The following is a 27,598-nucleotide window of genomic DNA, read 5'->3' on the forward strand; positions in this document are numbered from 1 at the left end:
GACTCAGCTAGTGCTGCAAGAAGCAGGATTGAGACATTTGTAGCCACTCATGTGATAGCGCATGATTTATAGATCTATGTTGTGGCCCTGGACTAAAGCCCAAACTGAACACATCAGCATGTTCTGCAATTATGGAATCCTCTGCATGGAGGTTTGGGGAGAAAACTAGCCTTCAGCACAGCTGTGTATATTATAACACTGACCAGATTACCGCCAACCCAGTGCCTGTTTGGCCCACAATCTGCTCAGCACAGGATTGGGAAAAGGGGACCACTTACAGCCACCTTTGCACCTCTTTGATTCTAGGTTTAGCTCCCATCTGACCCACTCAGGGTTGCTGTAATTTACCAGGGGCCATTATGGCTGTTGAGCGTATCTGGAATGCAATAGCACTTTGGCCACCCTGTTTTTCCCCAACAAACCCCTCTCCCCTGGGGACTCCTCCTTCCCTAAGGATATTCCCCAGCAACAGGTCTATGGCTTCTTTATGCTGGTTGAGTGGCACAAAATGAACATAACACAAAGGACAATCTGGCCCCATGACTCAATCCCCAGTTGCCAACTGGAGCAGCCCAGAGTACAGGAGCAGGAACCATTTCCCACGATCTTATCTTCTATGTCCCAGTACAAGGGATGGGGTCCTCCTTGCTGACTGATAGCCAAGGAATATCAAATGGTCCATCCAGCCCAAGGGCACTTCTGATACTGAACTATCAGCACGGAGAAAATGGGGCCAGTAAGTCGAAGTGTCCTAGCCCAAAGTCAGTCATGGAAAAAAAAAAGGCAGAAGCATCATGACTCTCTGAAATGTGCTTTTATTTATACATTTAAGAGGTGATCAGCAGCCACTGTACTAGAGTCCCTGATATGGGACAAGTTACTGGTTAAACACTGAACATGCATTTCTGAAGCGTGGATCTAACCACCGCACCCACAGCAAGGTCAGTGTTGGACAAGGGCACAGAAATTCTGCTGACATTGCAGCACATAGAAAAGGCATTGTAAAATTCTGCAGGCCACTTTAATGCAATGCAAAACCCCTCCCCCAAAATTTACTTTTCAGAACTGAAATAAGCATTTGATGCAAAATATAACAATTGGCTTTCTGACATAGAAGTACTGTAGCTGCTGTGTTTATTTTGGTGCAGTATAGTTTCAGAGAATTATCTCAGACAAAGATTAGAAAGTGCCTGGCTCTGAAATGTCAGGAGTTTTCAGGATACCCCCTCTCACAAGGTTGTTATTGAAACTTGATTCCTTGAGCCAAAGGCAAATCCTTGGTGTAGTTGATTGTACTGAAAGAGAAACAAGAAGAATTTAGGAAACAGACTTGATCACCGAAATCAATTACAATAACTGTTTCATGTATACAAGCCTTCCTTAACGCATTCGCCAGTTTGTTTTAAAATTAAAAAGAATGGCAAAGTCATTTTTACCAATCTCTATAGTGTAAAAATTGGGCAGCACAGGAGGATTGCATCCCCTTCCTAACTACCTCCTCTTCACCAGACTGAAGGGAAGATATAATCCTCCATTTGTCTCCAACCAAGAGTGTTGAGGCAGACTGATGTCTTTCAAATTACTTCTACTTCCTAGTCTATACTACGTGTAGGGTAACCAGGTAGCAACTGTGAAAAACAGGACAGGGGTGCGGGGTAGTAGGCGCCTATATAAGAAAGTTCCTAAAAATGGGACTGTCCCTTTGAAAATGGGACATCTGGTCACCCTAACTATATGGCCCTCTGCACACAGAAGTTTATGGAAGGGATGGTATGATGGGATAGCTTAATTTTGGCAATTGATCTTTGATTATCAGCAGATAAGTATGCCCAGTAGTCTGTGATGGGATGTTGGATGGGATGGGATCTGAGTTACTGCAGAGAATTCTTTCCTGAGTGCTGGCTGGTGAGTCTTGCCCACATGCTCAGGGTTTAGCTGATCGCCATATTTGGGGTCAGGAGGGAATTGTCCTCCGGGGCAGATTGGCAGAGACCCTGGAGGTTTTTCGCCTTCCTCTGCAGTGTGGGGCATGGGTCACTTGCTGGTGGATTCTCTGCAGCTTGAGGTCTTCAAGCCACAATTTGAAGACTTCAATAACTCAGACATAGGTTAGGGGTTTGTTATAGAAGTGGATGGGTAGGATTCTGTGGCCTGCTTTGTTCAGGAGGTCAGACTAGATGATCATATTGGTCCCTTCTGACCCTAAAGTCTATGAGTCTATTGGCATACATATGGTTCAGCACAGGTATCTGCTGCTGTGTATCAATAGTCACCCAGTAAAAATGGACATTCATAGAAATTAAGTATTTACCTAAATACTTGCCACTGTCAGTAGTGGCCTTACCCTCTGTAGAGGCAACCTCACAGATTTCCTTACAAATCAGAGCAATTATATTTTACTCAATCAAGTTCAAGATCAGGAAAATTGAAACGAATATATTTAAAAATATAATTATTTTTATAGATGTCAGGACTTTCCCCTCTTTTCCAAAAAGGATAGGTATCTAGATGTTTGGCCTTGTATTGCATGTTTTTAATACCCTACTTCCTTCTTGGATGAATATATCTCCTTCTTGTTCTTAAAAAAAGGGCAGATTATACCTGTAATTGGTTATCTCTTGCTCTGTAATAATGAACTATTTGTTACAAAAATCTGTTGGTCTCTGTAACTCTTTGGGCAGTCTAGCCAACAGACCACTGAACAATCTCTGAGACTGCTACTAGCTAGGAAGTTCCAGTAGTGTTCACACGACTGCTAAGGGACTATTCCTGCTGCCGTGGGAAGTTAGCCTGTAAATCTTCCACTGCAAGAGATCAACTTTAGCAAGTTTACCTGTGCATTTTTACATTGATTTGTATATAAATTATGTAAGCCTAGCTCTTACCAAGTGGACCTTCTCATGTACAGTTTCCACGAATCACTGCCAGATTCTCTTCCACCACCAGTGTGCTTTTCACCACCTTATAAAAAAAAAAAAAAAAATTATTTACACTGCTGAGGGCTAGAAGCTCCTTTGTGGTTATTTTATGCTCCCACACTTCAACCAAAGTTATATTTGTACTGTGGGGAAGATTAGAGGGGGTTTTTTTTTAATAAATTCAATTAAAACTCGGAGAGGTAAAAAAGCGCTTCTCCTTCCCCCACTTCACAAGAAAAACAGAGACCCATCTCCACATATTCAGGCTGAAAATGCTGACCTTCACCCACTTTGTCTCACTGCCTTCCTGTTGACAACTGTATTATGCAAATGGCTGGTTTTCACTGGAGAAAATAACTATGTAGTGTGAGAGCAATGCTATGGCAGTTTTATTTTGTTTTGTTACAGGATGGGGAGGTTTAGGAGAGAGAAGTGCCAAAGGTGAATATATGTTTTACAGATCCCCTTAGGAAGAAGTTCAGTAGCTGGCACGATTTGGAATCAAGTTTCAATAACAAAATGCATAGCAGTTCTCTAAAAGCCATTTTCCTTATGCATGCAGCAATTGGAATTTTGTTTTTATAGTCTGTACTTTCGGCCCAGTGAGAGGTTGTTACCCTAAGCTATGAGATCTTTTCTAATATACCTATCATCAAGGTATTTTGGGTTACCTTTCTTTCACAGCAATAAGTGTTCCATATGCTATCCTTTTATTTAATAAATATTTTTCTAAATGGAACAGAAAATTTGCCACTGGCCAAATTCTAGTCTCTGCTACACTAGCATAAATGCAGAGCAATAACATTGATTTCTGTAGATTTACAGTGAGGAAATTGGGCAGATTTTGGCCTTAAAAATCAAGTGGTCAGAAGACCTGAGATAAGCTATTCTTAAAGTGGCAATGTTGTGACTAGTCTTTACCAGAATCTATGCAAGAAGGAAATAGTATTCATAAGGGAAAAAACAAAAACCATGTTTTTAAAAAAAATAAAAATAAAAAAATAATGGAACCTCAGGTTTATACCATAGGCCCCATTGCTGTAGGATATGATCATCTGAAAGCATCATAAGAACAGCCACATTGGTTCAGACCTGTCGCAGCCCTAAAGCCTATGATCAAACATGGCATCTGTATGGCCAATTGTCGGTCAAAAGGTCACACTGGTACCGTGTGCAACACCGTAGTGCGGTGTGCAACATTATAGTGCCGTGTGCATTCTCCCGCTCTTTCTGCCTGGTCACCTAGGGGTTAGGCTAGTGCCTTGTGCAAAAATACCAGCGTGCCGTGTGCATAAGGGTAGCGTGCCTGTTCTTGAACCTTCTGTCAGTCAAAAGGTCAAGTTGGTGCTGTGTGCAGAAGCATAGGGCTGTGTGAAAAAGTAGTGTGCCGGGTGCAGCTCCCATTGACATAGAGGGCACCAGTTTGGAACCTGGTTGGTGAAGGAGCTAGGGACCAATCAGATGCTGACACGAGTAAGACAGCTTTCGAATAAAACCAGGTCTCACACCAGGATCCGCAGGAGTATCCACATGTTAGCTGAAAGACTTGGATCCTCCTTCCAGCTAGAAGGGTTTCCTGTGTATCCTGCTGGCTCGTGTTTTGTTGTGTCCCGCCAATTCGCCATGCCCTTGGCATCTGTAATGCTGGTCAGCTGCGCCTGAAGTGTGGTATTTGTATTCTAATTGCTGTAAATACACTGTGTGCTTAGCTTCTTCCCTTTTCCCCTCTTTTACTTGATACTAAGTTATGTATATAGTATATGAAAGTTAAATTGTTGTATTGATTGCTATTGTGGTTAATTGTTGTACTTTACAATATTTGGTTAATGTATATAGTTTATTCAGTTTGGTGTATCTGCTCTAATTTCTGGTGAGCAGTTAATCACAGATCATTTGGTTTCCTGTTGTTGGTTGTAAATAGATTGTTTCAAGTTGTGTAAATATTCTTGTTCTAATAGTATTGCTAGTAGGCAAAAGTGCTCCTTTCCAGCCCAAGTTGTACCTTATCCCATCAACAAACGGCCACGTAGTTTTGAACTTTCAACCAGTCACGTTTTGATTTTTCCTCACTTGATCAAAAATTTACTCGAACCTGCATCAGTCTCGGACAAGACCAAAGGTCTATCTAGCCCAAAATCTTGTCTTCTGACAGTGGCTGGTGCCAGATGCTTCAGATGGAATGAACAGAACAGGGCAATTATCGAATGATTCATGCTTTATAGTCCAGTTCCAGCTTCTGGCAGTTGGAGGTTTAGGGACACACACAGCATGAAGTTGTGTCCCTGATCATTTAGGGTAATAGCCTCTAATGGACCTATCCTCCACGAACTTATCTAATTCTTTTTGAACTCAGTTATACTTTTGGCCTTCACAATGTCCCCTGGCAATGAGTTCCACAGGTTGACTGTGTGTTGGATGAAGAAGCGCTTCTTATGTTTGCTCTAAATCTGCTGCCTATTAATTTCATTGGGTGACCTCTGGTTCTTGTGTTATGAGAAGGAGCAAATAACACTTCCTTATTCACTTTCCCCACACTATTCATGATTTTATAGATCTCTATCACATTCCTCCCCTCCCAAACCTCTCTCTTCTAAGTTGAGCAGTCCCAGTCTTTTTAATCTCTCCTCATATGGAAGCTGTTCCATGACTCTGATCATTTTTGTTGCCCTTCATTGTATCTTTTCCAATTCTAATATCTTTTTTGAGATGGAGCGACCAGAACAGCACACAGTATTCAGGGTGTCAGAATACCATGGATTGGCATTATATTTTCTCTTTCATTATCGATCCCTTTCCTAATAGTTCCTAACATTGTTAACTTTTTTAAGAGCTGCTGTACATTGAGTGGATGTTTTCAGAGAACTATCCACAATGACATTAAGATCTTTGTGTGATAACAGCAAATTTAAATCCCATCATTTTGTATGTATAGTTGAGATAGTGTATTTTCCAGTGTGCTTTACTTTGCATTTATCAGCAGTGAATTTTATCTGCCATTTTGTTGCCCAGTCACCCAGCTTTGACAGATCCCTTTGTAACTATTAGTAAAGTCCAAAGCTGACTGCCATTTTGAGTAATTTTGTATTGACTGTGAACTTTGCAACCTCATTGTTCACCCCTCTTTCAAATCATTTATGAATATGTTGAACAGCACTGGTCCTTGGAGGATCCTATTTACTTCTCTTTCCTGTGAGAACTGACCATTTATTTCTACTATTTTTCCTATATTTTAACCAGTTACTGATCCATGAGCGGATGTTCCTTCTTATCCCATGACTGCTTACTTTGCTTAAGAGCCTTTGGTGAGGGACCTTATCAAAGGCGTTCTGAAAGTCCAAGTACACTATACCAACTGGATCACCCTTTTCCACACGCTTGTTGACTCCCTCAGAGAATTCTTACAGATTGGTGAGGCATGATTTCTCTTTACAAAAGCCATATTGACTCATCCCCAACAAATCGTGTTCATCTATGTGTCTGATAATTCTTTTATTTACTATAGTTTCAACCAATTTTCCCTGATACTGAAGTCAGGCTTACTGGCCTGTAATTGCCAGAATTGCCTCTGGAGCCTTTTTAAAAAAATCAGTGTCGTATTAGCTGTCCTCCAGTCATCTGGTACGGAGGCTGATTTAGGTGATAGTTTACATATCAGAGTTAGTAGTTCTGCAATTTCATATTTCAGTTCCTTCAGAACCCGTGGGTGAATACCATCTGGGCCTGGTGATGTATTGCTGTTAAATTTATCAATTTGTTCCAAAACATCAAGGTAGGAAATGTAATTAACATACCAAAAGCACCTCCAATTTCAGCCCCACTGGTTGGAATGTTGACATTTACAACACCACAGTCTGATCCCTTGGGCCTAAGAGCAAAGACAAGGTAGACAAACAATGTGAACTTCTGTAGTCACATGGTAAGGAAAAGAGCCAGGTGTCTTCTCTAAAAGAGGCTTTAATGTTGAAGAAATAATATTTGACTAAGTGTTTGCAAATTAGACAATCCTGTGTTTTAGAAAGAGGAAAAATATAAGAGTTATACCCAAGCCAGCGGAAAATCCTGCCCAAATCCTTGGTGAAGATGCTGCTAGAGAGACCTTGTTTTACTTCATTATTCCAAGCAAAGCCCTCTTCTTCTGTCTGGAAGGAATTACATAAGTAGTTATGCCAGGACTACTGAAGATAAGCAGTGACCACCACAAAAAGGTACCATGAAAAACAGAATGCTAACTTAAACTAGTGCCATGTTGCATCATGTTAATAACATGGCAAATATCTGTACACCTAGTCACATATTAGCATGCCTGCACACACTGATTGTACAGAAAGGCAATGACAAAGAGCTCCCCCCCAACCCACCCCCAATATATGCAATAATCATCTACAGTCCTGTGTAGACTATCATCTTTAAGCCTGGGTGCTTTTTAAAAAAAGTTATATAAACATAAACAAGTCCTGAGCTATGCAGTTATGCCAGATACCCCTACAGTTAAGAACCATAATAACTGGCCAATAATACACCTAATTAGAACAGTTTCATGAACATGACACACACTTGGGAATACTTCTTTCATTCTCCCTCTCCCCCTTGCATGCTTCAATTTAACATACAGGGCATATGCACTTTTGAATAACACTGGATCAAAGCTCATTTCACTCCTCCTCCTTGTTTTTTTTACCTTGAATTTCAGCACATAAAGAATGGGGGCAAATGTCTCAGTGTGCACGATGGATGCATTATGGGGAAGGCCAGTCACAATTGCTGGTTCAACATAGTTACCAGGGCGATTTAGAACCTTCAAAACACACACAAAAAGTGATACCCAAGTTATTACTTCAGAAAAAAAAATCAGTGTTTGGCTTAGGAACTAGGTACACGTAGTGCATCCCATTCAGTAGTCTGGATGCAGTAAATATATCTTGCAATGAGAAACAGAAAACCTTTCATGAGTAGTTAAACTGAACACACTGTACCAAGTTCTACTTTGTAGCACATCCAGCATAGAAGAGCAAAATGCAGCATTACATATACAATTATACACACAAAATCAAATTGCAAAGTGACCTACAGACAGTAAACTTCCCTCTTCCCATCTGTGTTGTGAATGGCAAGCAGGGAAGGTCACTTGAATGGCTATGTTCTGAATGCACTGAAGATAGAGACAAAGACTCAAAGACTTTAAGGCCAGAAAGGACGATCACGATCATCTAGTCAGCTCTCCTGCACAGGACCTCACACACCTACTTCTGTAATGGGACCCTAACCTCTGGCTGATTTACTGAAGTCCTCAAATCACAATTTAAAGACTTCAAGTTATGGAGAATCCACCATCTACCCTAGTTAAAATCAGCAAGTGACGTGTGCCCCACACTGCAGAGAAAGGCAAATTCCCTCCAACTCCAGGGTTTCTGCCAATTTGAACTAGGAAAAAATTCCTTCTCTACCCCAAATATGGTGATCAGTTAGACTCTGAGCATTTGGGCAAGACCCACCAGCCAGAAACCTGGGAAAGATATGGGTGTCAGGGAGGAGATTGCAATAATCCAAATTGAAGTCCTGGATAAGAGCTTATTATCCTGCTCTACGGTGACACCTACATGACTCAGGCTGTCCTTCAGAGCCCTAACTCCAGTGTTTCATTGAGAATGAGAGGCTTGGAGGAGAGGGGAGCTGCTTTTCTGTGTGTGAAAATGTGAACTGCAATTAAACAACACAGGAATAAGGAAAGCAGGACTCTCCTTCCACAGATTGGGGAAAGTGCAGGAGACTTGTCCAGGGCCAGACCACTGAGTTAGTGACCACAGCTGACACTGAACTCAGGATTTCATTTTCTCAGACTAACATCAATTCTCTAAAACATGTTGCCTCAGACTTCAGGTGGAGCCATCCCCACCCACCATGTGTCGGACTTGATAGACTTACATATTTGAAGCTCCTGACAGCTTCATACAACCAGTCAGAATATGATCTGGGCTCTCCGTGACCCACCAACCTGTGATTATTTTTCTGATGCTCTATTCTAACAGCCCAGATAGTAAAAACAGTTACCTTCCCGCCATACACCACAGAGCCACCCTGCTGTTTAGCTTGGTCCACTGCATCAAGGAACATCGTCACTGCTTCTTTAGTGTGGAGAGGCCCATACAGAGTGGTGGCTGAAAAGTAAAAACATATTACATATGGCATAGAAATCAAAGACATTATTTTAGGACAACTGTATACATTTCTAACATACCTATCACCATGATAGCTGGGAAAACAGCCATTTAATATGTCCAAGATAAACAAAACAATTAGGATTAATTAGATTCCTCCTCCCTATTTCACAGCTCCTATTCTAACTGAAGCTAACTCAATCATTTTGTAATAGTCTTTTCCCTCCATAAGTAGGAGCAAATAAAATAAAGCCCTACTTACAGTCCAATGGGTCGCCAATGCGAATCTGTGCATAGGCCTTAGCAAGTTTCTCCACCACCTCATCATGGATGCTTTCATGCAAGAACTAAATAGAGTCATAAGAGTTTTGTGAAACAGTTAGTAATATATCACAGCTGTTGAAATTTGCAAAACTTCATGTGTTGAGCTTTGGGCATCCATGAAGAACAGGAGCTGTATAATCAACCTCAAGCTTTCAAAAAAAGGCCTCAAAAGTCATGAGACTGGCTTAAAAACTATTCTCTCTCTCTTTAAAAAAAAAAAAAAAAAAAAAAGAAAGAGTCTTCAGGGGACACCCAGGTCACATTTTCAAAGCTTTTCTCAACAAGGTCTAAAAAGCATATTTTTCCAAATGAAAAGTTGAGAATACCCACACGATACTATAACCTGGGGATTTTTAGGGAAAAAACCCTCCAAATATCATAAGACGCATGATAACATTGAGAGAATTAGCAACAAAATGCCTGTTGAATCAGTCCCCAGTAATACTAAGAGAAGATAAATAGATTTAAAATCTAGTTAGCAACTCTGAAATATTTTCTCTCAGCCCATCCTACCCTGCTCACTGGACTGAAAATTGCAGCCCCTCTCACTACAAAAGTATTGAAAATTTACAGTAGAACCTTGCTAATCTTCACATTTCAGTCAGTTTTTTTAAAAAAAGTGCTGCTCTCCATTTCAAGTGAACTTTGATATCAAGTTACTGTTGTAAAGTCTCATGCTAAGATTCAAGCGCTTACACAAAGATCCAGTACATAAGCTATCAATTTAAAACTAAATACAAGTCAAAATAAATGGTGAAAAAACACGCTGATATATTATTCTTGCTTTGTTTGCTTATGGTTAATTTACAACAACATTCGTTTACAATGGATTATAAATGTCTTTCTAAAGCTTCTACTGAGTTTGAGAAGAAGTTCCTCATACCAAAATTGCACTTTTTATAGTCGCTAAACAACTGAGATCTGTAATGCTGGTGCAAAACAGACTAGTTTTTATTTTTAATTTGGCTTTGAAGTCTGAAGTGTAATAATTAGTCAAAATATTTGAGCGCTGAACACATTAGTTTTTAGTTGAAGTTCTACTGAACAAAACCATAATTTGAGCAGGAACTATTCATCTAAAAAGGGACATCAGTTAAATTAGACTAATATTTAAATTTTGTTAAAACAATCTTTTACAACAAAATAGTAATGGAGATAGTCAAAACAATTGTAATACGATGGAAATTACTTGTTTAAAAACTAAAGAAAAATCCCTATATGCTATAATCCAAACACTGTACTACTTGCTGCACTACTTGCTAGCAGAAACTACAATATATTTCAAATAAAGGAAGATGTCTGCCTTGGCAATGAAAGCAAAATGAAATTCAGTGAGTATAAAGGATGAGAAATGTTAAAGTTTATATTTTACAGTTTTAGCGTGATTGGGTATTTTTAAAAAACAAATGTAAGGAAATAGTTCTGGAACTTAAAGGATGATCCGCAGGTTAATATCATTTTTCCTGTCCCACTGGCTTTAGATGCATTAGAAGTATGTTTTAAGAATACTCCTGTTCTCCTTCATACTGGCTGATTTAACTATCTCAACTGTACAATACATATTTACTCACCAGCCTTCTGGCAGTTGTGCATCTCTGGCCTGCTGTCCCCACAGCAGCAAATAGAGCAGAAGGGATGACTAGGTTAAGATCTGCATCTTCAAACACTTAAAGAGGAATTGAACATCAAGGTGTAAGTTATTGGCTTCTGGTTCCAAGCCCCTCTAAATTCAGTGGACTCAAATTAGTCAACATAGTAAACTATATTAGGCCTTTCAGGTAGCACTAGGAAAGAGGTGAATGAATAGTGTAGGTTAAGGGCACTTTAGTTCCAGATACATACAGGAAACTAGTTTTAAGCACAAAGGTTTGGTTCTCCAGGCCAATTTGAACAAAGTTCCTCAAGCAACACAACTTGATTGTGAATCAAGAAACTGCAACCAGCTTTCTGCATCCCTCCCCTCTCTATTCTGCTTGAGTGGAACCCAGATGGCCTGGCAAAACACGATCAAAGGGCAGTCAGATAGCATGGAGGATCAGTGCCAAAGGGCACAAGTGACTAATTCAGTGGACTCAGGGAAGCAAAAGAAAATAAAAAAATCATGAAGCAGAAAAAGAAGTTTAAAAATTAAGATAGCTCAAACTAGTGTCATACTGGGGTTTGACTGTTCAAAAAGATTTCAGACAGACTAGCCAGCAGGAACTAGGTTTACAAGATTATTAAATAAAAGGCAAAAATGATCAGGCATCTTTTACCCTGTCACCTAAACAAGACCATGACAACAAAAGGCAGTATGTTTAAAACAACAGGAAGATAATCTATGCTACTTCCTGCCACACGACATAGAAATAAAACTTAACACAAGTTTCAGAGGGATCGGATATCCATTAGCAAGGTTGGAAATTCAACAACCTAAGAAGGCTAAAAGTGTGCAATAAAGGGGGAAAAGTGTACCAGGACATCAAGAGTTAACCAGCGTGCACTTCTCCTGCCCTCATTAAGGTTATATCTACATAGCAGCAAGGTACAACTGCCAGCTCAGGTAGTCTTACATGTGCAAGCGTGAGCTAGTATGTTAACAACAGTGTGGCTGCAGTGGCACAAGCTGCAGCTCGGGTTAGCTGCTCAGCTACAATCTTGCTTGACCTACTGGGTACAAACTCGAGTACCTACCCTGAGCTGCAGCCCATGCTGCCATGGCCACACTGATCTTGTAGCACATTAGCTCAAGCAGAGGTAGCCCATGTATATCTACCAAGCTGCCCCCAGCTGCTCCCCAAGACCTTGATCCAACTCCCTAGAAGTCAATGGAAATGACTCACACCAACTCCAATGGGCACTAGATCAGGCTTTTAGATACTTAAATCTGAACTATACTACTGGACAACAAAGAGGGAAGTAGGTATTTTTCTTAAGAATGTTTTCCCAGAATTATATGCCTATTGGCTGGCACTTAAGTATAAATATATTCTAGAATACTAAAAACACAGCTACCCCGCAATTAAAGCCATCCTGAAACATGGTCATCAAGTGATATAGTTTATATCCCATCATTTGAACATACTAGAAAAATAAATAAAAACCACACCCCCAAGGCCCAATAAATAGACAAATGTTTCTTGACTTTCACTTGTATTTTCCTAAATTAGTTTGTCTCTCACAATACTGCAACCCCAGAACAGCAGTGCGCTAGTACACAACAACCAGGATGGGAAAATGACCATTCTAGACTTATCACCCAAGCACAGTGCAATCCAAAAATAAATAAACCAAAGTTGGGAAAAGCAGCAACTGGGAAAAATAAAATCAGATATTACAGTTCTCAGTTAATAGAGAACAGCAGTAGTAGCTTTACAATTTTTAGCTTGAGAAACCCTATAAAATAGAAGTCTTATGATCCAGTGTTTATGTTCAGCACAACCATGTGAAACACCTGGGAGCAATTTATAATGCCCAGCCCTCAATGCCAAGATCAGTGGCTGCCTGTTCAGCTTTTTAAGGGTGTTTTGTTCCACAGCTATCCCTCTGGCCAGTTAAGGAGCGGCACTGACATTCAAAAGGGATTTCCATCTAGTCCTTGACTGGAAGATGGTGACTAGGATGTAGAGCCTTGAGAGCTGGAAGGTAGAGGACTGCTCATGAGAAGGGAGGTGTGTGTGGAGGGGGAGGGATCATTATTCACATATTATCTAGTCCTGATTCAGCAGGGTATTTCACATGTTTCAAGTCAGGCGGTTGCCTAAGGAACTTATTAAATCTGGGCCTTCAGCTGTGATAACGTTCACTGTATGCTAGGTACTTTCCATACACAGAAGACGACAATCTCTGATAAAAAGATTAGTCTACTATGAACACAATATTAACATTAGAAGTAACTTGTATGAGAAGAGATTATTATATTGTGTATTACCAACAATGGCGTTGTTTCCACCAAGCTCTAACAGACTCCGTCCTGTTAAAATAAGTAAATAATAACGTGAGTTAAGAAGCTAGCTTTGAGTAACAATCATAGACTGTCCCTGTACAGTGACTAATACCTTACTCCACAAATGCTCCCACTGAAACCAATGGTGCTACTCAAGGACTAAGGGTAACAAAGTCCAGCCTACAGTGAGAGTTTTTGCTTTAAATTAAAACAAATGAACAAAACAAAAAACACTGAAGTAGTGCAGCGTGTGAAAGACAGACAATGAGAGAGATGATAATGAAATCAAAGGGGATCAGCAAGGAAAATTAGCACTTGTGCTTATTTTCCTGGCAAGTGTCCTAAATCTCTAAATGTGGAGGAAGGTATGGCCTTCCATTATTTGATAAGCCCTTAATAGTGAAAGCTACTGTGAATTCTATAGTTCAAATCAGGGAGTGACTGAAGAGAGTGAAAAATGCAACCCAAAATCCTCAAAGGGATCAAGGGGTAGTGGCCCAAGGCTTGTGGTTTATATGCAGAATTGTCCACTGAAAAATATCTAGATGTTGACAACCGGGCATGGATCCAGCATTCGGCAACATTTCTGCAGCAGACTGATGTTCTGATGATAACACACTCTCCCCGTTTCTTTAAAAAAAAAAAAAAAAGATGGGACAGCTACACTTGGGCCAGGAGAGGCAGTTACCCAAGGATCATTTTGTTGACCCCTTCCAGAAATCACTGCTGACCACAGTGGCATTACCACACACTAGACAAGAATCGGGTAGATTCAGAGAGGTCATCAAAAACAATTTGCAGGCCCACTGAGTACAGCAGAGGCCAGATTTCAGGAGACTCTAAAAAAAGTCCTGGATTAGGCTAGAATTAGTAGAAATGCCGCTTCGCTGCTGCACTTGTAACACAAAAGTTTTTGTTTTTTTAAAAAGGCAACTGAGACAAGTTCTATTGTCAGAGTTCCCTCAGCCCCACTTCCTAAACAATCGAAACACTTAAAGGGGAAAAAGCAAAAATCTACATACTTACCAAATCTCTCTTGAACCATAAGTGCCACCTGTTTGCCCACCTTAGTGCTGCCAGTGAAAGACAGCAGGTCCACTCTCTCATCTCTTGCCATTGCTGTGCTACATAAGAGAACACGACTATCCTCAAAACTATGTACAATTGGAGCAAGTTGACATGAGAAATGTGTTTCTTAATTATAAGCAGGGCTATGATTTTGTCACAGAGGTCTCTGGAAGTCATGGATTCCGTGACTTGAGCCCGCAGCGCCTGGGAGCTGCAGGGTCTCCCCAGCACCCATGGTAGCTGGGAACTGCGGGGCCCAGAGCTCCCAGCCATCGTGAGCAGTGGGAGGACCCCGCAGCTCCCAGGCCCTGTGGACTCAAGTCATGGGCAGTGGAGGGACCCCACAGCTTCCAGAAGAGCCCCCAGGGGTGGAGTGGGGACCCCGCAGCTCCCCATTTTGTCATGCACAAGATAGGTCATGGGCAATAAAGAAAAATTCATAGAAGCTTGTGACCTGTTTGTGATTTTTACTAAAAACATGCATGACAAAATCTTAGCTTTAATTATAACAAAAGGTTATATTTACGCCTTTGAAAGCCAGGAATACAAAACAAATTTAAAAGAATCAAGTCAGTGCCTAACTGGAATGCAACTCAAAGAAGCATAAGTGCCAGAATAAGTGCCATATTTCCATGTCAGATTCTAGCACCATCTGCACTAACTCTGAAGTCTAACCCTGCCTACAGGAACAAAGTTTTAAGCACTTGTTTGCTGTTTGTACAGCACCATTGGCATGGCAACCAGACCAGTGCTACCAGACCCATGCTACCAACTGCAGCTTGGGGTGTATGGCTGCAAAGGCTTTAGGCACTTTGTGGGCTCACATGCACCTCTATGGGAGTGAATATCCCCAACTAGCATGCCCATAAAGGTAGTTGGGGGAAGGGATATAGCAGGGACTATACCCAGGCTGTATTCTTTATGGCTGTTCAGACAGTTTGTTAGATGTGGCTACAAAGTAGGGAGAGAGGTAAAGAATAAGAGTAAAAAATGGGGACAAATCCCTCATCAAACTGGAAGCTAGATTCACATTTTGTTACGTTTGTAGTAACATGGTTGTTCCAGCAATGGTCCATGGAATTATCAGTTACATATTTACAGTAGTGCCAGCAATGTGCTGGATGCCTTCCAGACAATCAAGATAGGATGTTTCCCGTGCTAAAAAGAGAGTCTATGGATAGACAGGCATGTCCAAGTTAGAGGCAAATAAAACAAGGTAGATTCAATTGGTTTCTAAGTGGTAGTACAAGGCTCAGAGAGAGCAAAGCTATTTTCAAACTAGACTATTCCCATAAGCCACCCTTCCGCCATTCCCTTCTCCACAAAATCCAAGAAGTTTTGCCTACCCGATATCCGCTCCACCACATATCAGGGAGCAGACTGCACCAGGCACTTTGTTATCCTCCAAAACTTTGGCTACTATCCTAGAAAAAAAAAAGAGAGAAATTTCCTGAGAGACTGGGATTTGAGAAATCTCAGTCAGATGCACGTGAGAAAAAAATCAGCAGTTACTATTTTCACCTTGTCACAAAAAAATAAAATAAAATAAAATAAATAAATAAGTAAGAGTCTATCATCTGTACCAGCTGCACTGTTTATATATAAATATATTCTCCTCTCTGAAAAGATCTTTGTCCAGTGTAATAGTAAGGCTTATAACAAAATCCACATATTTAAAATATCGTGCATCTTCCAGGATGTAACTGGCAAAGAGAAGAGAAATGTGCATATAAAATCCCAATTATAGCATAATTCATAGTATTTCCTTTGGAAATTCAATGGAATTATTCTCAGAAGTAGCGGGGGGGGGGGGGGGGGGCTGCGCCAGGGGAATACTCTCAGCAATGAATAGTACTATAAATACTATAGTACTTTCATTACTTAAAACAGGTTAAAGTGCATACACGCCCTCTCCTCAATGTATTGATAGTGCCATCACAGGTGTCATCGAGTAGCACTATTACAGTTGTCCAAGGTTTTTTTTCTTTGTATGTGAGCAAGTTTTGATTCTTGGGAAGACATGCTGGCTGGTTAGTTTTGGATTTGGCCAGGTTCTGTTTTGAGGTAACTTCAGGACAGAGCGCGAGAACTGTGCAAGCAGCAGAAGAGTTTGCCTCAAGAACTAACACTAATCAGAGCCTGAAGTTGCATCCTGAAATCTAGGCATTGGTGTTGGGCTGAGGTTCCTGGAAGACAGAAGCGTCAACTGCTGTTTCTCACACTCACTCAAAACTGGTACGTGCACAAACAAAACATATTACACTTAGAACATCACGCAGACTCTCCATCGATTTCCCCTCCACTGAGAAGCTGAACTGCAAGACCCCAAACATCTGCTACTGCCCAGCAGAGGACTCAAAAAAGGGGCAACCAGGGGAACAAATTTATTCAATATACGTTACTATCTGTATGGCAGGGGAAGGAGACGAAGCCACTCTCATCCCAGCCACAAGATCTTAGAGACAAAGTGCAAAAGCAATTATATGCGCATATGTTCCAAAACTTACTTTGTAACAGCTACGCTAATGAGGGACGTTGTAGGAGCACCTTTCCTTTAAGAAAAAAAATGCAAAATCATTTTCATTCCCAAAAATACCGTATGCAACTCTTGTAATATGCAAGGAATCAGAGTTAGAGTTAAGGCACAGTAAGCTTAGCCAGACATTTTCAGATTTGAGTGTCTAATGCTAGACACTTAGGTGGAAGTGGCTCAATATTTAGAGGTGTTACAGATCCAGAACTTCTAGTGAAGTGAAGCGGAGCTACAGGTACCCAGAACCTTTGAAAATAAAACGACTTATTCGAATGCCTAGCTCTATGTACCCAATTCTTAAATTATTCTCTATTATTTGTATGACAGTAGAGCCTAGAGGGCTCAATACCTAATTGGGCTATCTGTTACAGTCATTGTGCTAGATGCAGTATAGACATGAATTCCAAGACATCCCCTGCTTCAAAGAGCTAACAGTAATATAAGGTAGAATAGAGATTTTAAGCAAGACTTGAAGCCAACCCAGAGATATCAGAAGTGAAGAGTTTGTAAATGTGAGATGAATAGCAAATACCTGACATTTCAAATACAGTATTCCTTACATGCCTGAGAGTGGCCTTACAACATAACTCTGCTGTGATGAGCAAAGACTACCACTATCAGCATTTTAGTTTAAAGTATTTGAGTATCTTACCAGAGGCAAGCATTCCCACAGATCATTGCAATTGCATTATTCCAACCATACACTGCTACGGGGAAGTTAAACGCAGTGATAATTCCTACCAATCCCACAGGATTCCACTGTTCTATAAGGGCATGGCCAGGTCCTGAAAACAAAGACACAAATTAGAGCAATTTGATTGTGTGTGCATGCATGACTGTTTTGCTCAATAAATGAAAAGAGAAAAGGCACGGACTGCAACAGATCTTCAGGATCTGAGACAGAGACAAAGTTTGTTGACTTCTGGGACCTATCTATTTTGTTTATCAGAAGTAGGTGGATAGTTTATCTTATTTGCAGTGATGTGAGCAGAACTCAATTTATTACCTTTGTATTGGCAATTGTAGGACATTTTTTAAACACAACATAAGTTACTTGCTGGTAAATGCACCAGAATTCATTCGATAGTTGCATAGTTATCAGAATAAAAACATAGCATAAGCTCTGCTGCATAATACAGATTATTCTTCTAATAACTGTTAGGACAGACACAAAAAAAAGTCAATGCAGATAGCCTGCTAGGGAACAAAAGAAAGAGAGGTCAGTTTCAGCAAAATTGTATTAGAGCTGTCTTGGTGCATGGCAGTATCTTAATACATTGAAAGAGTGTTTACATTCCAGCTAGATGATCTGCTGAAACTTATTTCAATAATCCACAAGCCAGATATTTCCATCAAATAGCATCATCTCATTGTTCGGCAGAACTTTATTAGCTTTAGTGAAGTCTGTTTGTAGGAATTAAATTACTCATACAATATATGCTGTGTTACAGTTGTACTCTACAGCATGCTGGTAAACTAGTTGTAAGGAATAATCATGTTAGTTGGATAATGAGGATAAAAGTACAAGCATGTTTCTTGCTGACTCATCAATCTGCAAAATTTAATTGTCAACAGGCTTCCCATGTCTTAGTGCAAACTAGCTAGATTTTGCTGTACTCATTCTATACTTTGCCTTAGCGACTCTGTTAATTGAGAGGAACTCAGTTCTTTGTTACTGTATGTATGTAGTTTCTAATTGAGACAAGAATGGATGCACTCTGTAGCACCAAAACAGGCCATCACATAGATCAAACAAGTCACAACAGCAGATACAGTGTACTGGTAACTTGCATAAATATATAATCCACAGAGCAGTAATGTAGAACGAACTCCATTATATCCGGAACTTTATAAATACAAATTTTAGTACACATGCTTACTTTCTGAAGGCAAGACAAGTCCACCGATCATTCGGGACAAGCCAACAGCATAGTCACAGATGTCAATATATTCCTGAACTTCGCCAACACCCTCGATAAAAATCTTTCCCATCTCCAGTGAGACCTGACCACATTAAGAACACACAGGATCATTTTTTAGACTCACATACTTTAAGGCCAGAAGGGACCATCATGATCATTTAGTCTGACTTCCTACATATTGCAGGCCACAGAACTTCACTCCTGTAACAGACCCATAACCTCTGGCTGAAGTCTTCAAGCCATGATTTAAAGACTTAAAGTTATGGAGAATCCACCCCATTTACCCTAGTTTTAATCTGCAAGTGACCCATGCCAGAGAGGAAGGCAAAAAAAAAAAATCCCCAGGGTCTCTCCAATCTGACCTGGAGGAAAATTTCTTCCCGACCCCGAATGTGGCGATCGGTTAGACCCTGGGCATGTGGGCAAGATTCTCCAGCCAGACATCTGCGAAAGAATTCTCTGTAATAACCCAGAGCCTTTCCATCTAGAGTCTCATCACCAGCTGTTGGAGATACTGGGTGGTAGCAGTCACAGATCAGCTACTTGCCATAGATTTATCAAGCTCAATCTTGAAGTCAGTTATGTTTTTTGCCCCCACTGCTCCCCTTGGAAGGCTGTTCCAGAAATTCACTCCTCTGATGTTCGAAATGTTCGTCTGATTTCAAGCTTAACCTTGTTGATGGCCAGTTTATATATTTTTGCTATAAGCTAGGGATTTACCAGTTGGAAGCAACAGAGGAGACACAGATGTATTGATTGATGGCAGGATGACTATGAGCTGCCAACGCGATGGGCATGTAAAAAGACTATTCAGTGCTATTCACCTTTCAATTCTCATATTAACCCCCATCTTCTCCAAAGTAACAAATAATTTCCCATGTGGAACTGTATCAAATGGGACAGGGCAGGGTGCAGAACAGGGCACCTGCTACTGCTGCAGAGATACAACGAGCCAGGAGTCTGAGTTCTGGGTTCAGAGGGCAGCTTGTCTTTATGGCCACTATGAGTCTGCACCACACTGCTGTCAAGATCAGCCACACCAGGGGAAGGAGGCGCCCTCTTCTGTGACTAAGGGATGGATGTTGGAGGGGCACTTGAGCTTTTTTTTTTAATCCATCAACATTCATCTATATCTGTAAAGGTGCTGGAGTGTTTTCTAGGTGAATTTCTGCCTCCCAAAAGGTTGATGGAGGGTCCTCCGTCTTTGGGGGGGAAGGATAGCTCAGTGGTTTGAGTATTAGCCTGCTAAACCCAGGATTGTGAGTTCAATCCCTGAGGGGGCCACTTAGGGATCTGGTGCAAAACTCAGTACTTGGTCCTGCTAGCAAAGGCAGGCAGCTGGACTCGATGACCTTTCAAGGTCACTTCCAGTTCTAGGAGACAGGTATATCTCCAATTATTAAATTCTAAAAGTTCACCCGAGGCAAGGAGTGGGAGTTTCTAATATGGTAGGGACGCCCCTCCCTAGTAGTTTCAAAGAGTCATAGATCCAAAGATACCATTATGATCCTCACATTTATAACAGCAACCACAGATTTCAAGCAGGGTTCTAGTAATTTTTTTCCCCTTATCAGATTGAGAACCATGTAATAACTTCATGCTTTAGCAATTTAGAGCTGCATCCCATGCTGTCTCTAGCACATTTTTCAGACCTCTATCTGTCCACACTAGGCAGGAAAACAGTACTCTGTGTAAACACAGAGGTACCTAGCACACTAATTCCCTAATGGAAACTGCCTAATGGTCCAACAGCAGCAATCCTCCGACTTTTTATATCCCGCACCAGCACTTACTGAGATCCTTTCACAAACCATCTCACCTCCTAAATCCCTTGTTCTCCATATCTTAGTTCTCACAATTTTTCAGATCACCAGAAAGAACCCATGTTGAAAAGCTCTGTATGAGAAGAAGTCTTCTTTCAGGATCATTCTAGTATCAATGCCCTGTCTCACAGAAAGGTGGGAAAGCAGCACGGTGACAGTTGAGCATGGTAAAGGTCTTTGTTTGGAAAGAGGACAGTTTCAGAATCCCTTACATTTTTTGCTGTTTTGACAGGTGTGTTGAAGACAATGCTCTTAGGGGAAGGGGAGAAACTGGAGAGGACAGCGTGACCAGGAGCCTAGTGTAGTTTTAAGACCATTTGTGAATTAGAGGTATGATTTTTTTCAAGTGCTAGCTCCCGACTCCATTTAAGTCACTGAGAATTTGATGACTGGCTCCAATGGGAGCCAGCAAAGTTAGACTAATTCTGAACACTTTTGAAAAGCTCATCCTAGGTTTATTAATTCATAAATATTTGTGGTCCACTTCCTGTAAACAAAATGTCTTAAAAAACTGAAGCAGTGCTTCCCACACAAGACACAAGTTACAACAAATACAGCTTTGTGAACTGGTACAAGGAAGGAAGGAAGGAAGGAAGAAGGGGCAGTGGACGAAAAAGAAAAATATTGATCAAAATCTGATAGGATGACCAGATGTCCAAATTTTATAGGGACAGTCCTGATTTTGGGGGCTTTTTTGTATATAGGCACTTATTACCCCCCACTCCCTGTCCCGATTTTTTACACTTGCTGTCTGGTCACCCTAAATTCTGAGCCTGAGAATTGTGATGTCATCACTTTAAAACTCTAAGGTGAAGTGGCATTATTTTTAAAAAAAAAGGGCACCAAAAATGCAGACTTCCTCTTTTAAAATAAAAAAGTTAACTAAATCTTATTTGTTACCACAGATCATTAGTGGAAACCAAGAAGTATTTAGAAGTTATTAAGACTAACAATTTCTCACTTAATTACACAGAGCTACATTAAAACCAGAGTCAAACATAATTTTGACTTTTTCAAGTGTACACACGTTTCTCCGGACACTTACCAAGCTTCCCAGATCTTTGATTTTCTTTCTCAAGGCATCGCCAATCTGCCTCACTATTTCTCCACGTTTAGGGGCAGGAACCTAGACAAAAAAAATTATATATTTTTTTAAAAAGAAACTGATTCAGAGACTAAACTGCACCTTCTGCTACAGGCACATGCAGCCAGGCCACTATTTACATTAAGAGAAGACCAGCCAGTTACTGTACCTTTGTCCTCTCTCCTCCCACCAACGACAGTGGGATACTCATGTTTAATGTTAGGCTGAATTCTTGCTGAATCAGGGCCTCAAACAGAACTGCTCATGGGAATAAGGGTTTGCGGGTTCTTATGCTAAGACATCATCATTGGCTGAATGCAGACTTCAAATTACTGTTCCCCTTATCCTAGTCCAGTATACATGTGGACCATTTTCAAACAAATATGAGCTTTAGGGACCTGTCAGAAAGTAAATTCCTCACATACCACGCTCACTATGCATTTTTACTGCCCTCCTTTGTAGTCCAGCCAGCCCTGATTTCACATAGTGAATTGTGAATATCTTGCTAGAGCCCAGTGTATAATGTACTTACACGGCAGAGCAGTTAGCAACACAATTCCCTATTTTAAGAGATGTCTTAAGCTAAACTGTCCAAAAAAAAAGCCATCTAACCCTTTTGGTTGCAAAAACAACCTTCAAGAAATGAGCTTTATGTAATCACTCCAGTAATATCTACCAGAGTCTGCAGACAGGCTGAAACTATAGTACTGTTGATATTAATGGAAACAATTCATACTCAGCTGCTTATCGATTCTTAAGTCTACTATGAAAATTTTAAATGTTAACCTTGTTAACTATATTTCACTGCTGATAATTTCAGCAGAAAGAAAGCTGATGAGCCAAATTCTCAAGCAGCATAAATATGCTGATGTACACTAGCCAAGAATTTGGCCTGATATATTTATTCATCATTGTTGGATGTATTATTATTGAGATAAGAGCACCTATTTTCACTAAAAGGTTTCGGGGGTTGAGAAAAATAATAAATTGCAATATCCATCTTTCCCAAAATTAAAAAGTTATCCAAAGGGAAAGAAGATTAGTGCCTTCCCCGTTACCACAGTGATCAACTGCCCTGCTAGATATAAAACCTCCTCCATGGGCAGCTTCAGAGTGGCGGGAGAGGACAAACCAACTAAACAAGAAACAGCTCTCTGACAGACACACACACCTTTTTCTTACTTAGGCCTGGTCTACACTGGGCGGCAAAAGGTGTAAGATGTAAGATACGCAACTTCAGCTACAGCAATAGCGTAGCTGAAGTCAATATATCTTATTTCGACTTACCTCCTATCCTCACAGAGCGGGATCGACAGCCGCAGCTCCCCCATTGATTCCGCTTCCACCACTCGCCCTGGTGGAGTTCCGGAGTCGATGGGAGTGCGTTTGGGAACGGATCTATCACATCTACGTGAAATGCGATAGATCGATCACTACCCACCGATCCGGCGGGTAGTCTGGATGTACCCTTAGTTTTAAATACTTCTAGCTTCCTTCCACTCTCTACAACAGCTTCTATAGTACAAAAATGCATTACAATACAAGTGTCTGTGGCACACCGAAGGTTTGGAGACACATTTAAATGGTTTGCATTTTATATCAAATGAACACATTGGACCTGGAGGGCAGTGAGGGCTTGGAAAAGGTGCTAGATGATTATGAGGTCCTTGCCGCGCAATTTAGGTTTAAGATATCGTATATGACAGAGGTGGGCAAACTACAGCCTGAAGCCCACATCTGGCCCATGGGACCGGCCTGCCCGGCCTCTAAGCTCCTGGCCCAAGAAGCTACCCCTGGCCCCTCCTAGCTATTCCCCCTCCTCCATAGCCTCAGCTCGTTCCGCCACTGGCGCAATGCTCTGGGCGGCAGGGCTGCGAGTTCCTGGGGCAGCGCAACTGCAGAGCCCGGCCTGACCCAGTGCTCTGTGCTGCTTAGTGGCAACAGCGTGGCTGGCTCCAGCCGGGTGGTGCGGCTGTAGCGCCGCCAGCCACTGGTGCTTCAGGCAGCACGGTAAGGGGGCAGGGAGTGGGGTTGGATAAAAGGCAGGGGAGTTTGGGGCAGTGGTCAGGGGGCAGGGGTGTGGATAGGGATCAGGGCGGACAGAGGGCGGGGAACAAGGGGTTTGAAAGGGGCTTTGGGACCCCTGGCGGCAGTCAGAAATGAGAGGGGGGGCTTGGATGGGCCAGCAGGGGGCAGCCAGGGACAGGGGTTCCCAGGGAAGTCAGGGGACAGGGAGAAGGGCTGGTTGGATGGGGCAGGGGTCCGGGGGGGGGGGGGTGGGCATCAGGAATGAAAGGAGGGGTTGGATGGGGCAGTGAAGGACCATCAGGGGACAGGGAGCAGGCAGGGATGGATGGGGCAGGAGTCCGGGGGCAGGGGGGGAACATATAGGGGGTAGAGGCCAGGCCACGACCCCCTCTCCTAACTGGACCTCCATACAATTTCCGAAGCCTGATGCAGCCCTCAGGCCAAAAAATTTGCCCGTCCTTGGTACAGGACATGTGGTCTTGATTAAGTCTCTAACATAAAAGGGTAATTTAGTGGTTTCAGGGGTCCTTATCTGTTGTAGAGACACTTACAAAAATATGAATAATCCATTTGTCAACTTACATCTGCCCATATTTTCCATGCCTCTTTAGCTTTCTTTATTGTTTCTTCATAGTCCTCCAAGCTGGCCTAAATGAACAAGGATTTAAGGGTGGGGTGGGGTGGGGGAGAAACACAACACACAAAAGTCACTTTGCTACTGGTTGCTTGAAGCTGAAATACAGAAGAGGCAGTGAGCATGACTCAAGCAAAATGGATTTTCCGTGGATGGTGCCGAATTGGGAGGAATCATTCTTTAGGAAAGTTATATGCTAAGCTATTGTGTTCATAGTGTGACATGCTGGTTTCTAAGTATGCTGACAAGACAGTTGCTAGAAATGAAAATAAATTGGAAAATTATCATCATCATAAACAAAGATGTCTGGGGAACACATCTACTATCCTAGCCAAAGTTTACAGTTTAAATAGTTTTCCTTCAGCTGTATTCCCCTTGGGAAAAAATCATGGGAATACACATAGTCCATTTAGTGATATTTTGCTTTATTATTGTAAATCCCACTATTTATTATTACTAGTGTTTTTGTTTTGTATTAAAAGTATTGCAGAATATCTACCCTCCCAGCTTCACTCCTTTGTACCCAGACCATCATCACTGGATCTATGAAGCCTGAAATCCTTGGAGGGTGGGAGAATAAAGAGAATCGGCTAACAAGCCCTCTCTCCCCCATGCTATATATCTTCCATCTGGATGTACTGGTTTGTGCTCACCTCACCTATGGGACCAGAAGGGCAGCATTTGAGCTTAATGGTATGTCAACATTGAAAGAAAAAAAAGACCGGGGAGGGTCATCTTAAGTAGGGTTAGGTAACCCATGTTAGCTAACCCAGTTTAAAACAGTAGCAGAAACAAAGCAACTCTGCTTTTTAACTTGGTTAACAAGAGTTAAAGTCTAAGGGAAACTTGGGTTGAACTCGAGCTGTGAACCTGAGTTAGCTGAGCTGCTGTCTTCACTGATATTTTAACCAGGGCTAACCTATGTTAAGAATACCCTGTTTTTCTTTCCCCCCCAATATAGACATACATTTTTGGAATGTTGTTTTTGTAATATAGGGGGTAGAAGTTTAGATAAGTGCCACAGCACGGAAGTTGTCTAAACTATATTATGCATAGGTTGACCAGTGAACTTATGAATACTCTTGTTCTATGTCGTTGCTATGCAGTGAAACCATGAAGAGAAATGTCAGTTTCAGATACTTGGATGAGAAAGTTATGAACAGAAGCAACAGGCACTAGAGCTAGTCACAAAAAGGGCGATGGAAGGGAAGCTTGTAACTCCCTAAAAAAAAGATTATGGGAAGGGAGAGTAGCAGAATCTCCTCCTTTCCTGCAGCACCTTTAGAGAGAGACTAAATAGCAAAATTGTTAGATTCCCTCCAAAAGACAGACAGGAGGTTGGGGGGCGGAGGAGAGGGAGAGACCATTGCAGCCACCCAAGAGCTTCACATTTACCAGCCACCTGATTGCCAGACTAATACAGGTAGAGAACCTAGAGATAGCAACTTGATCAGAATTTCATCTCCTTCTCCTTGCTAGCAGCTGGGGTGGAGGGCTGGCCTTCTCACCAGGGTGTTGGACTTTATTTTCCAAATTAGCCTTTAGCTACCATGTGCCTTTTTTGAGCCCTTGCTCTAAGTAGGCATCAGAAAGATAAAAGACAAACTTACCTGTCGCACACTTGCTATTGGCTCAGCATTAGCTGGGCAATATGTTGTCACAATCTAAAGAGAAAATATTTTACAGTCAGGTTAGGAATATGCACAACTAGGGGGAAATGTTGGTGTGTATTGGATGGAGAGGGTATGATACCTATGGTATTAAGGCACAGTGATTTTTTTAATGCAAAAATGAATAAGTAATAATGCAAACACATACATACATATACACACACACACATACACATACACACACACACTAAACACAAAGCGTGTTAGAAAAAATACACCAACCAAGGAGATGTTCCAGGTGGGAGAGAGACCAGACTAGATGCAACAAGATAACATCGCCTTACAAAGGAGGCAAGCCAAATAATACATATGGAAAGCTGGAGCCTAAGGAGATTGCCACATATCAACTTGTCGTTATTCAACCCTAGTGATTATTAACTTCGCTATTCAACCGTAGTGATTATTAACTTCAGAGAGCCTATAACGGGGGATGGAGCAAACAAACATTTCTACTTTGCTCTCCCACTGAGAAATTTTTGCACAGAAACAATAACTTTATAGCTATCCGACCGCAACATAGTTAACAAGTTTCTTCCTTTTTTCGGCAGCACACTGATTTCAGGCGCCTCCAGCTTTTGGCAGCAGCTCGGTTGTCCTAATCCAGAAAGTCAGCCACTCTTAATCAGTGCCACTGGTTCAGGGTTCCTTGAGCTACAAACCTACCTCTCCTCTTCCTCCCCAGATCCCATTATACACGCCTTCATTTTCTTCTTTCAGTCCCAGGTCTTTCAGCCACGCATACTGTGGCTGATTGATCAGCAAAGTAGACATGAATGCAGCAGGCCTCTTACAAGATGCTAAAATTCTCTTCCTCAGTAAAACGTGTCTGCAGAGAGCAAAGCTTAGCCGCTGCATACCGAACAGAAGCTGTAATACAAGCAGCCAAACCTACTGGAAGCAGTCGGCAATACGTAGCCCTGACCCGCCCCCAAACTCTGGGAGACATGATTGGTGAATTCAAGGGTCTGCCCACATTCTTGGTTCGCGGAGGTTATTCAACGGGATCGTCAAGACGAGCTGTTCCTCCAACCATCGATACATGAAAGAGTTTATTCTTACAGGAAATATCATATCCTTTTTACAGACCGACTAGTGAAAGAGGGAGCGAATAAATTAGTTACTGCCATCTAGTGTATGAAGAAATCAATGCTACAGGCACCCAGCTGGGGGATTCAAGGAACCCCTTCTGTGCATGGAGGCGTGTTTGCTTCACTGGGCAATGAAATGTATTTTTAATTTTGCAGTAGAGAATGTTAAACTATGTAGCTTCCTTTTTTGCGTCAGCGTGAGGCTAACAGACAGCTTTGTAATAACTCAGGCTGCTGGGATTTTAAACAAAGTCATCTGAGAACTTTGAGACAGCAAAACCCTCTGAGGCCTGAGTTCATAGAATCTCAGAGTTGGAAGGGACCGGAGGAAATCATCTAGTTCTGGAGCTGCACTACATTCTGTAGCTCAAAGGAGATAAACAACAGTAATCTATCAGTACCGAGGCTGCAAATCAAGATCTACTC

At 41.5% G+C, this 27,598-nt stretch overlaps 1 protein-coding gene across 2 annotated transcripts; it reads right to left on the reverse strand.

Moving 5' to 3' along the window:
* Positions 1-799: 799 nt before the first annotated feature.
* ALDH7A1 (aldehyde dehydrogenase 7 family member A1) lies at positions 800-27,106 on the reverse strand. 2 transcript variants are annotated; one of them, XM_050945831.1, is made up of 18 exons: positions 26,977-27,106; positions 26,025-26,078; positions 24,363-24,428; positions 21,714-21,794; positions 18,804-18,927; positions 17,576-17,708; positions 16,898-16,942; positions 15,737-15,814; positions 14,349-14,446; positions 13,308-13,349; positions 10,969-11,063; positions 9,336-9,420; positions 8,967-9,073; positions 7,597-7,713; positions 6,960-7,057; positions 6,710-6,783; positions 2,886-2,961; positions 800-1,295 (listed from the first exon to the last, which is right to left on the reverse strand). In XM_050945831.1, exons 1-18 carry the CDS (start codon positions 27,028-27,030, stop codon positions 1,241-1,243), a joined length of 1,482 nt encoding a protein of 493 aa, XP_050801788.1. In that variant the 5' UTR covers positions 27,031-27,106; the 3' UTR covers positions 800-1,240. The 2 variants fall into 2 exon arrangements, with proteins under 2 accessions (XP_050801788.1, XP_050801787.1); XM_050945830.1 differs by lacking the exon at positions 26,977-27,106 and adding an exon at positions 26,748-26,970.
* Between the last annotated feature and the right edge of the window lie 492 nt (positions 27,107-27,598).

This window comes from Gopherus flavomarginatus, chromosome 3 (genome assembly GCF_025201925.1).
Source record: "Gopherus flavomarginatus isolate rGopFla2 chromosome 3, rGopFla2.mat.asm, whole genome shotgun sequence".
In the NCBI taxonomy this organism is placed as follows: Eukaryota; Metazoa; Chordata; order Testudines; family Testudinidae; genus Gopherus; species Gopherus flavomarginatus.